Source organism: Melanotaenia boesemani, chromosome 11 (assembly GCF_017639745.1).
Source record: "Melanotaenia boesemani isolate fMelBoe1 chromosome 11, fMelBoe1.pri, whole genome shotgun sequence".
Taxonomy (NCBI): domain Eukaryota; kingdom Metazoa; phylum Chordata; class Actinopteri; order Atheriniformes; family Melanotaeniidae; genus Melanotaenia; species Melanotaenia boesemani.
Genome location: NC_055692.1, coordinates 4,864,508 through 4,876,557, shown reverse-complemented (window position 1 = coordinate 4,876,557; position 12,050 = coordinate 4,864,508). Strand labels below are relative to the sequence as shown.

At 41.8% G+C, this 12,050-nt stretch overlaps 2 protein-coding genes across 5 annotated transcripts in view; both read left to right on the top strand.

Annotated features, from left to right (window-relative positions):
- Positions 1-6,029, top strand: part of wdfy3 (WD repeat and FYVE domain containing 3) — a 115,239-nt gene extending 109,210 nt beyond the window's left edge. For all 4 annotated transcript variants that reach the window (XM_041999994.1, XM_041999992.1, XM_041999993.1 and 1 more), the window contains 4 exons: positions 146-373; positions 466-577; positions 669-866; positions 2,300-6,029. In XM_041999994.1, the coding sequence (XP_041855928.1) occupies positions 146-373; positions 466-577; positions 669-866; positions 2,300-2,420 (659 nt within the window). In that variant the 3' untranslated portion in view covers positions 2,421-6,029. The remainder of the gene's footprint in view (positions 1-145; positions 374-465; positions 578-668; positions 867-2,299) is intronic.
- Positions 6,030-11,078: 5,049 nt separating this feature from the next.
- Positions 11,079-12,050, top strand: part of cds1 (CDP-diacylglycerol synthase (phosphatidate cytidylyltransferase) 1) — a 32,158-nt gene continuing 31,186 nt past the window's right edge. Inside the window, exon 1 of the mRNA XM_041999995.1 lies at positions 11,079-11,467. Coding sequence (XP_041855929.1) covers positions 11,399-11,467 — 69 coding nt within the window. The 5' untranslated portion in view covers positions 11,079-11,398. The remainder of the gene's footprint in view (positions 11,468-12,050) is intronic.

Genomic DNA, 12,050 nt, shown 5'->3' with positions numbered 1-12,050 from the left:
TATCTGGTTAGTTCTTCTACTTACTTTTAAAGTTACCCCTAAAGTAATCCAATAATTTACAAATACGTTTTAAACTAATTTCTAACTGAGTTAATTTATTGATGATCTCAGCATTGCTCACTCTTCTGTAATAACCGCCCATAAGGTCCGTCAGCCCGAGCTGGAGCATCTTGGTCGATGGACAGCGGCTCTGACGACTCTCACCGCTGGTCCGACACCCTGAGCATCGACGAGAAGGAAGGCTTTGTGTTCGTCAACTACTCTGAGGGCCAAACCAAAGGCCCTAACCCCCCTCACCCAGGCCAGGGCCCAGCGCCTCAGCCGCTCCATCCCGCCGTCGTGGAGGCTCGGACGTATTACCAGCTCAGGGCAGGTGGGGGTTTTTCACCTGAACGCTGGTATCTAACAGGATCAGTTGTTAGTTCCTCTAGTCTAACAGTGGCGTGTTTGTGTGTGTGTTCTCAGGCTACAGGTGGGAGCGCCAGCTGGTCTTCAGGAGCAAACTCACCATGCACACGGCGTTCGATCGCAAGGACAACGCTCACCCAGCTGAGATCACCTCCCTCGCCATCTCCAAGTGAGACCAAACTAACAAAAGAGCTTTTTTTTTTTCCTCTTTTTGTTTTCTCCTCCTGACCCTCCACCGCCGTGCTCCTCTCCATCTGCAGGGACCACAGTAAGATCCTGGTCGGCGACGGGCGCGGCAGAGTGTTCAGCTGGTCGGTGAGCGACCAGCCCGGCCGCTCGGCGGCGGACCACTGGGTGAAGGACGAGGTGGTGGACAGCTGCTCCGGCTGCACCGTTCGCTTCTCCCTCACCGAGCGACGCCACCACTGCAGAAACTGCGGGCAGCTCTTCTGTCAAAAGTAAGACGATAAAGAGGTTTTTTTTTGTAACACATTGCTGCCAGAAGGTGTTCGAAGTCCAGGCTCATTCAAGACATTTGATACCCACTGGGTGGAGGTTGACACCATTTTATCTGAGCAAAATAACACGTCTGGCCAAGAAGGGAGCAGAAGACAACATGACACGGACATCAGAGGAAAGGTCGTGTTCCCTGAGAAAATACCAAATAAAGCAAAGGCCGTGAGGTCTGAAAGTTACCCCAGAGACCACGGACAGAGTTTGAAAGACCTCCTGCCAAAATGTTCTAAGACTGGGGGTGGGGCCTTCTTGGGAGGGTGGGACTTGCCATTGGGGGGACAAGGCGTCACCTTAATATAATGGTAGGGAAGCACCGGTATGAAAGCAGACGCAGCACCCAGTGAACCAGAGAGAAAATGACGTAGAACACGTCGTAGCGCAGCATGTTGGATAACTCACTGCCTCTCCTGCTCATACTGGACAGATTCTGGTGAAAATCCCACTACGTTAACACCAAACTAAATACAGAAACCACAAGACTGAATACATTTATTGTAGCTCCATTGTTTACTTACAGTGAGCAAGCTATTTTCTGTCCTGGCCAATCAGTGAGCCAGATTTTCGTCTTCTTTTTTGTTGGTCATCAGTCGTTTGGGGGAATTTCTCCCCGTAGTGAGAAGCTGTTGTGGCTGCGTAATGTTGTCCAGGTGATTTGGCTGCTTGAGTCAAGTGCAGTGACAGTAAACCAAAAAAAACTGTGATATTTTTCTCCATCTAAGAGTTCCCTGGACTGGTAGGGCTGCAGCGATTAGTTGACGTTGTCGACAATATTTAACAATAAAAATAGTCGACAACAAATTTACCCACCGATTATTGTCGGCAAAAAAAAAAACAAAAAAAACTACAGAGTGAGACATCGACTTCTTTTCTTACCTCTGCTGAGAAATATGGCCACCGACCACACGGAGAACCAAAGTTTCTCTGTGGCAACAGATACATTATCATGTTCAACTCCAGCGTCTGCTTCAGCTTCTCCGCTAACGCAGCTGCTCTGCTGCATGTTCAGTGGTGCCGCAGTGAAAAATGTCCCCCCTCAAACAGTTCCCGCTGCATCATGTTCCCTTCGATGTTTAAATCTGTTCCAGGTAAATTTCTATCATAAGAAACAAAAACCGCTGTTCAGCATGACCCAGTGCACCACCCAGCACTCATTTCTGCCATCAGATGCTCTGAAACTTTACAAGAAGAAAGAAAAGAAAGAAAAGGAAATATTTTTGTTTATTTCAGTCAGTTGTTTTGGCAGTTTGTGTTACCATGAAGTAGCTCTTAGATTTACTGCTGGTGGCAAAAGTCTTAGAAAGTTAGAAATCTTGTGCATACACAAATAATTTTCCCTCCTACCTGAATGTCTGCCTCATCTCACCTTGGTTTTCAGGTGCAGTCGCTTCCAGTCTGAGATCAAACGGCTAAAGATCTCGTCTCCCGTGCGGGTTTGTCAGAACTGTTACTACAACCTTCAACACGAGCGAAGCGTCGACGACGGCTGCAGAAACTGAGCTGACAGACACCTCCCAGGGAGCATTTCATCCTCCACCCAGCTCCTCCCACGTAACCCAAATGCTCCCACTTAATCTTCTCCTGCATCCAGTAACCACGGCAACTTCAACACAGCGACAGAATGATGAAGCAGGACCGGAAGACGGATCAAAAAGAAGAAGAGGAACTAAATCTCCACTTTAACCGCCTGCATTCATCACCAGAGGAGAAAAAAAGGAAAAAGTAAAAGAAGCAGCACGTCTGAGTCAATCACCGCCGTGTTTGCTCGGCCTGCTCTTCTTACCGTTAAAAACAAACTTGTTTATAGTGTAAATACCTGCCATGGCCTTTTAAACTCTACAGAACAGAAGTGAAGGCCATTGAGGAATTAAAAAGGAAAAAAGTACACCTTGCCTGTATCTTAGCGTTGTGACTAACCACTCCTGGCTTTAAAAGAAAAAAAACAACTTGTGTGTCGTCTGCGTCACGAGTCACAGCGAGTCCAGAATAACACGGAGAGATGAATGTCGACTTCTAACGTCTGTGGTCTAGTTATGCAAAATCACTTTTTATTTCTCTTTTTTTATATTTGTATCATTTCCTGATTATTTCGTTGTTTACAGAAAAATGTGAGTTATTTAGTGTTCGTTGCCCACAGTGTCAAACCGTCATCATCGCATCCTGTATGTGAGATTTTATTGGTTATTGTTGCTGCTGCTTTCTGAAGACTGGAGGTTATCTTTTCAGATTTCATATCCCTCCATTTATTCTTCACTTTCATGAATTCATCTTGTAATTTTCCTTTTCTGTCAGAGCAGCTTCTTGAATGCACGTAGAAAAGGGACGTCTTCATTTATCCCGTTTCAAGCTTCGCGCTCTTCGTCCTCTTCGTACCTGCAGCTCGCCGAAGCTTCGGAAAATGGAAATAATTATGAGGAAAATCATGAAATTTAAATGTGTGTGGTTTGTTTTTAAAAGATCAGATACATGGAGGAGTTTCCACATTTTAAATGAGATCATCCCCTTAAAACCATTTATAGAAATTCATATTTAATTTATAGTTTTAAATGTTAAGCTGGTTGTGTTTTAAAGTTCACACTGCAGGTCTTACAGCTGGATCGATGGTAAACCGCTCAGACTGGGCTAAGTTTGAAAACCATCAGATGTAAGGATTTAGTATAAAAACGTCGGTTACGGGCCAAAAAGTCGGATATGGATCCTTTTACCTGCAGTTTGAGATGTTCACATAAGAAATAGAAATATAAGTTTGGATTTTATAAGATGAATTGATTTTAAAAACAAAATAGGAAAACATTTTAAGGCTAAATAAACGTTCAGCCTGGGAATTTATTTAATAAGAAACTTCTTTTAGTTATTTATTTATTGGACAGTACTGTACAAAAGTCTTGAGCCACCAGCTGTTCCTGCAAATGTTCCCAGAAAAACAAAAAACAGGAAAAATGTGCAAACATAATTAAAAAATACAGTATATGAGGCAAAACATTGTACAAAAAGAGTTCGTATAATTCTAATATGTTTGAAAGTCAAACTTTGTGTCATTTCTTCAAGGAGTCTTCAGGGGTTTTCTGGGTTCTTCAAGGACTTTCCAGGCTCTTTGGATGCTTGACCTTTTTTTTCCCCCCCAGTGTCTGTCCACATGATCACCCTCCATCAGACCTGGTAAAATTCATTGTCTCCTTGTTTCCATAGAGACCGTTCCTGACGAGGGCAGGAGTTTCAGATGCCGTTCATCTGCTGTAGAGGGCTTTTATGGCTCCAGCTGGTCCAGTTTCCTCAGATTTTTGATGTTTTGCATGAGCACATCGCTCATTCATCCCTTTCTTATACCTAAATGATTTACAGATCAGTGTTACTGAACTGTGGCAGATTTCCGTGCTTTGGCGCCCCCTAGCGACGACTAATCCAGCATCCATCTTGCATCCTGCCTCTTTCGTGTAAAATGACTAAGTATGCACACATAAAGGAAAAGGATCAGAAAACTTAATGATCATTGTGCAAACTAATTAATCTTTTTTATTTTATTTGTTTCTCAGTTTTTCAGAATTCATTTTGTTTTTATAAATCTGTGGAACAAAATACATTAGGATGGGACATGTGGTACTGGATTCATCTGAACTCTTAAAGCAACACTCCTGAATTTTGGCAGATTTTCACACTTTGGCGCCCCCTAGCGACGGCTTACTCAGCATCTGTCAGCATCTGTCTGAGCTCGTTATTTTCCTCTAACGGTGCACGTGATGGCCGGTGTGTTTATCCACCTGGTGCCGTAAAGCAAAACGCTGCTGTGGAGTGTGTAGTGAAGCGTGGCTTCTCGACCTCGGGATGCTCCAGGAACATGCGTGATAAATGTCACTGTGTCATTATGAGTCAGAAACACATTTTAAGGTCAAGAAGTTGCATTGTGCTACTTTAAGAAAAAAAAATGTTTTCAAAATGTTCAGACAGCAAACAGAAAAACCGAAAAATGTCCGCTAGAAAATCTGTAAACTGTAACTTAAAACCACTTTAAAAGATTTCTTCTCAAGACATTTTTTACAGTACGCTCCGATCTCGGCGTACAGAGTTCATCGTAAGCACAAAACATGAGCGATGAGTTTTAAACATCTGCTAGATGTTTCTCACGTCGCCCCCCTTTGACTAAAAACAGGCTTTTCTTTCGCCCCCCCCCCCCCCCCCCCCCCCCCCCCCCCCCTCTTCCTTTCCTCTTCACTTATAAGCAACAACGATGCATTCAAGTGCTGCTTACTTTCTTTTCTTTAATATTTTGGGTATTTTCCCACTATTTCTCAGTCTCAACCATATAAAAGAAGAAAACTGTTCAGAGTGCTCAGATGTGCCCCCCTACACAGGCTGTTGCTGTGGTAGTGATGATGATGATGATGATGATGATATGCACTCTTATGGTCGTCCTCCCATCGTTCTGCATTTCGTACTGTAACTGTAACCGAGCGTGCAATCATGCCATCCAGCTGAACGGCCGAGTCGGCTTCTGTCAATCACGAGTTCCTTTTGCACCTTGTACAAAAAGAAAAAAGTTTTTATTGAGCGCAGGTTTCCGTTGTCATGTCAACAGAGAGGTGCATTTCACTGCAGATGAATGAACTGTACAAAGTATTTATGCAATTATAACTGGGTTTAGATTTTTTTTTTAATGATTATTGCGATTTCAGCAAGTTTTGTTACTTGTTGCATGTTTATTAACACAGCTGACTTTCTGTGTCAGTGCATCATTGTACATCTTCCCAGCAGTGTTTTTCTTTCTGGATTTATGCTCTTTTTTTTTTTATTGTTGTTTTTGTTTTGTTTTCCTTGTGTGACGAGTTGCCTCGAGCGACCGACAGACGGGTTTGTGTACAGCCGCAAATCAGGTCCCGACTCCGGGTGGACTTTTGTACTTTATGGGGGTAAAAAAAAAAAAATCTAAGGACTAATTGACAGATGAAGAAGAAAAAAGAAGAAAAAACAAACTCCTGGATGATTTTGGTGGTCTTGTATTAGACTGCTTTACTACAGTATCTGGTGTGCAATCTGTGATAGCTGAATGTTCCTTGTATATTTGTGTTCACTACATCCTACAGGAGAAAAACCAGTAGAGTAACCCCCCCCCCCCCCAAAAAAAACGCTTCAATAATGCAATAGATCTGGTACTTATTCTTTTTGAGTTCATTTCAATAAATAATTGCTGTTTACCGCCAAATGTTTCAGCGTCTGCATCTAAGAAGGGGCTGATTTATTAAACCTCAAACATCCTGCCGTGTTCCCAGGCCGGAAGGGACATGTAACCTGGGGTCTGACCAGAGGCATCCGGATCAGATGCATCTCAGGTTGAGCCGGGCCACCTTCCAAAAGAAGCTCATTTCAGCCTCATGGATCTGAACACGGACCCCATCAGACCGTGTTGTCAGAGCCATTAGGCCCCTTCTGGTAGGGTCTCCCAGTACAGGGCAAAGTGGTCTCCGAGGGGGGCTCAGACTAAAACCAAGTCCACCAGAAAATCCTGGAGCCAGGCCTGGCACCAGGGGCCCAGTCACCACCTGCAGGGAGGGATTTCCAGGTGAAGGCGGGGCCTGGGCGTGCCAGTTTTTAGCATCACAGACTGGAAAACCCTAAAAAACATTTTGAAAAGCTGTTTAATTTAAAACAATCACATTTGAGGAAAAGAAAAAAACATACTTGATCATTTACAGATGAATAAAACTTCTTTAGTTGTGTAGATGTACACAACTAAATATCTGCATGTACTGCAGTAGATGTACACTCACCTGACACTTTATTAGGTACACCTGCTGCCTTCTAATCAGCCAATCACATGGCAGCAACACAATCCATCCTTCCTGCCCGTGAAAGACACAACTTCAATTAGTATTAGCAAACAAAGATATTTTTTATACTTATTTCTACTTTATTCTGTAGTTTTATAAAGTGGATTAAAAGTCGTTGCCCAGCAAAGTAAAGCAGTACTCACCTATACTTGTTGTCTTCTTGGCAGGTCAGGGGAGGTAAAAGATGGAAGTATGCCCAACCATAGACCTATATACATCTATATAGATGTGTGTATATGTATATATATATATATATATATATACACATCATAAGAGCTTCTGGAGAAAATCATGTCAACAAAGAGGTCGGGGGAAGTAAAGCTGAATATGATGTTGTTTTGAATGATGTTGCAAAGTCGTAGTCAGGAAACTATTTTATAGGAATGTATATATGAAAACAGAATTCTTCATGTTCTATTCTGCAGGTTATTGGTAAATATTTTTTAAGTCTTTGTGGCCTCGTCGCACCTCGCTGGGCTGTTGAATTACCTGCAGCAGGTCAGTAACAGCTGTCAGGAACAGACTGGTGTCTGTGTCTCTGAATTGCTCGTACATTTGAGGGTTGTTAAATGTTATTAAAAATAACTGAAGGCCAAGAATTAAAGCAGTTCTGAAGGACAAAGGGGTTTCTACTAGTAAGGTGGACCTAATAAAGTGGCTGGTGAGTGTAAAACTTGCTTGCAGTGTTGCATTTTTCTTCCTCTCCAGGTTCAGATCAGACAGTTTCAGATTTCAATGCCAGTTTTAAAGCATTTTGTCTGTTTGACTCAGGAAACCAGACCCAGATGATACTACCTTCACCATGTTTTACTGATGGTATCAGGAATAAAATGTTCTTCATCCGAACAGAACATTTCACATGAAAGCCAAAAACATCCGACATCCTTCGTGTGGTCCTGCAGCCTGGTCACTCACCGTTATTGATGAGTGTTTACTGATGGAAGACTCATAAATATTACAACACAACCCCTGGGAAAAATAAAAATCCAAATGTAGTTACTGCCAGTTTCTATTGGAACTATGAACAAATATGATGATTAATGGGCAATAAAGATTTGAAATGTAATATTTAATTGATTAAGCAAAGTAATGGCAAGGTCACGACTCAATAACTGTAGGAAGGAATCCTGTAGTTGGTTCAGTTTTCAGGTTTTATTCAGAAATCAGATTTGGGTTAAATGGGACAGTCCTCAGAACTATGAGGGTCCACATTTAACTGAAATGTTTTTAACGGGGAGCAGGTTCCAGTTCACAACATTAAACGTGTGTGTGTGTGTGTCTGTTTAAGTGGGAACACTGGGTCTGACTGACTGGTACCGCAGCTGGTCGACCCAGTACAGACTGAATAGAGAGGGAGTCCACACCGCAGCCTGAGCAGACCCGCATCGCGTTAAGTTAACGACGGACGCTTAGACCGGAAGCGATGCATTTCAAAATAAATCTTATCAAGCAAATCTTATAGAAAATATTTTACTCAGATGTTTGACAACTAAATGAATTAACTTTAAGAATATTTATTTCAAAATTTCTTGTGATTAAAATATATTTTATTTCCAAGAAAGCAGGTTCTAAGCAACTTTTTAAAATTTTATTTATTTATTTAGTCTTTGTTTTGTTTTTGGACTTCTGGCTGCTTTTTCACTCAGTTTCAGTAAACCTGATTTTTGGAATACCCCCCTGGACTGAAACTCAACAACAGGTCTGATGGAGGGTTGGATCCTCCCCAGAGCACGACATCCAACATTACTGAAGCAGTGTGGGATCATCTGGACAGAGAACGGAACAAAAGGTGGAAAATACCCAAAGACAAGCTTTGGAAAGTCCATCAAGTGGTCTCAGGATGGATGGATGGATGGATGGATGCATGGATGGATGGACAGACAGACGGATGGGTGGATGCATGGATGGATGGATGGATGGACAGACAGACGAATGGGTGGATGCATGGATGGATGGATGGGTGCATGGATGGATGGATTGGTGGATGGATGGATGTACAGTCTGCTTTGCGTCACAATTCTATTAAAGTTTGCCCTTTTTTCAGTGATTTATTGCACATATTTCCTGCTAACATTTAAAGAAGTGAGTGAGGCTCAAGGCTTTTGCTCGGTCCTGTTTGATTGAAGTTTCTTGATACGTCGTAAATGAAGATCTTGCTGCTTAGTTTCAAATAAACTTCGTACAGAACGTAAGAGAACAAGTGTTTGGTGGATTATTTCTTTGTTGTAATAAAACTTACCAGTAATAATCTTTTACTGTTGGAAACCCGGTTATTTATCTTTTGTAAGGAAAATGCATTTGTGGGATGAGCAGCAGGGTTGATTTTGGCATGGCTCAGTGGGTAGAGTGGTCGTCCTGCAGCCCAAGGGTTGCCAGTTCGATCCCGGCCCGGAGAGCTCATGTCGAGGTGTCCCTGAGCAAGAGACCGAACCCCTAATTGCTCCTGATGGGTCGTGTTTGAGTGCCTTGCATGGCAGCTTCTGCCATCAGTGTGTGAATGTGTGTGTGAATGGGTGAATGTGACGTACATGTAAAGTGCTTTGGATAAAAGCGCTATATAAGTACAGACCATTTACCATTTTAATGGGTCGGCCATGAAAAACGTGCCAAATATTCTCTGCCAAACAGCTTATTCTGCTTTTAACTCTTGTTTTGAGCTTCTGGTTCCCCAGTTGTTGCCCATCAGATGCCTCATCAGCACCTGATTAGCAGCACCTGTGGACCCTGCTATGGTGGTGGTCTTCTTCAAGCATGCAATGTTTGACTGGATAAGGCCCAACTCATGACACAACTTAAAGCTGCTCTTCCACAAAACCTAAGCTACAACACTATTTGGTGTGTGTCCTAGTACCAGCTTCACATTGAAGGCCAAGTTCCATAAAACAGGTAGCAGTGGGAAGTCTAAACTCTTCATTTAGTAGCTTTTATTTTAGCATAGCTCAAGGAGACACATGTAGTTCTTCTAGATGCCACTGAGGTCCCAATAAGTCTTATTTCTTCAAACTTCAATTATCCAACCTATGGAGACCCTCAGGGGACATAAGGAGAATTTTCATTTTTTGCATTACCTTGTAAAAAAGAAATAATCTGACCAAAAAACTGATTAAACGACCACAGGAGCACTTACAGCCTGTTAACAAGCCATTTGGCTCAGTTTCTTTTGGTGTTTCTGGTCTGCATCTGTTCCTCTCACCATTAAAAACACGTGTCACACTGACACGTTAGATGACTTTAAACTGTTAAACTTTACTGATCCCTTTACTGGGGTTGTTCTGTGCTGCAAAGTCGGATGCAACTGTAGGTTTTTCTCAGTGGAAAGTAAAGATGTCCTCTCACAGCCAAGTCTCCATCTGTGTTATTAGTTCCCGTCATATGATGTTACAATTATGTCCATGTTCACATGTTGTGTTTAATTACAAGTGCAGATGAAGAGGTTTGCAGTAATCAGAAACAGAATCTGTGCATGTTGTTGCTTTGCTGTTTAGGTTGGGTGTGTTTTGCTTTACATTCGTGTTTAGAATATAAAGTGCAATTGACCTGATTTATTGAATGAATAAATAGTTTCTAATATTCATTCATTTTCATGACTGTGAATTATTCAATTGCTCAGTACCATTTATAATTAAATTAAGCCATTGTTAATTATGTAATAAATGTAGCATAATACATAAAATAGTCACAGAGCAAAACATGATCAGTGCCACAAGCTTTCTACTTTAATAATGTTTTAGCCTTAAAATTGATCGATTTTGTTTTGTAGAGTTACTTTTTGGCATTTTAGTGTGAACGCAAAGTGTTTTGCAAGGTAAGGCAAAAACTAAAAATTTCCTGTGTCCCCTGTGGGTCTCCGGACCAATCCAATATACCAGCCTGTCCCAAACTGGGGGTCCCAAGGTAACTGATAAAAAAAAAATAGCCTACACTACCGTTCAAAAGTTTGGGGTCACTTCCCTATTGAATCCCATGACAAAGTGACCCCAAACTTTTGAACGGTAGTGTATATTTATCAAATATTTTCTTTGTTTATTAAATCTGTTTATTAGGGCTGTCAGAACGAATGCATTATTTTTTTAACCTTTATTTTACCAGAGAAGTGCCATTGAGATTACAAAATCTCTTTTTCAAGGGAGCCCTGGCCAAGACAGCAGCAGTCCAAATTCAAAACAATGCGGAGAACTAAACCAGTGGAATTAACGTGTTATATATATATTATTTTTTATGAAATAATGCATAAACAAACCATTATCACAATAACAGTCAGCTGCTGTCTTTATTTTGAAGTAGCTACCGGAAGTGGTTCGTCCTCATTTTGTAGAACTTTGCAGCAACAGAAGAAGGAGAAGAAGAAGAAGAAGAGACTGCGGTGATAAACAAATACACGCAGCGGAGTCGGGAGAGTCTGGTGGAGCTGTGTCGGGACACTTGACAGCTAGTTCACTTTCGGGAAAGCCTACCTTCTTCATGGACGGAGTTTAACATAACCTGATTTTAAACAAAGAAGAAGAAGAAGAAGAAATCCAGGACTTTCTTGTGTTTGTTTTTAAAGAAAAAAAAAAAAAAAAAAAACTGAAGGATTTTACCCTCCTCTCCCTCCCTTTCTAACCTCTGAGTCGGCTTATGTGACATTAACGTCCCGGAGGAGAAACGAGCGAAACATGACGGAGCTGAGGAAGCGAGGAGGAGGCGGGGGAGATACTGACAGCACCGATAATATCAGCGACAAGGTACATTACTCCTCACAGAACACCAAAGACAATAGTTTCACTGTGAGCCATCGTCCAGAAAACTAGTAAGTCAGGTTGTTGTCGGGCTAGCTGGTCAGGTTGGCTAGCGGAGCTACATAAGCTAGTTAGTTAGCTTCAGGCTGCGGTCCGGTTAATCCTGCTGCAGTCAACATGCTCACAGAAACGGCTCTGAAATGAGACCTGAGGACATGTGTTTGGTCCCAGGTTCAGTCCTTTAGCGTGAGGTGGGTTTACCGCTGTTATACATGTGTCAGGTAAAAATCCACCTGGAAATTAGACCTGGGTAGTTACATTACAACCAGCTAACATGAAGGATTTGGGAGGTTATATTGCAATGTTAAAGAAATCAGAGGGTGAACTTGACATAAATGCCAGATTTTTCTGTTTATTTCTCATTTAATTTTAACAACCATTCTCATTCATATAGAAGTGATCACAATGTCTCTCAATCCAGTCTGTATTTTGGTGTTCATACAACATATACGATTGGGAACTAATTTAGAAGTACTCTAAATAACGTGAATATGACTAAAATAGCTACTTATCCAAGTTCAGAGTTATA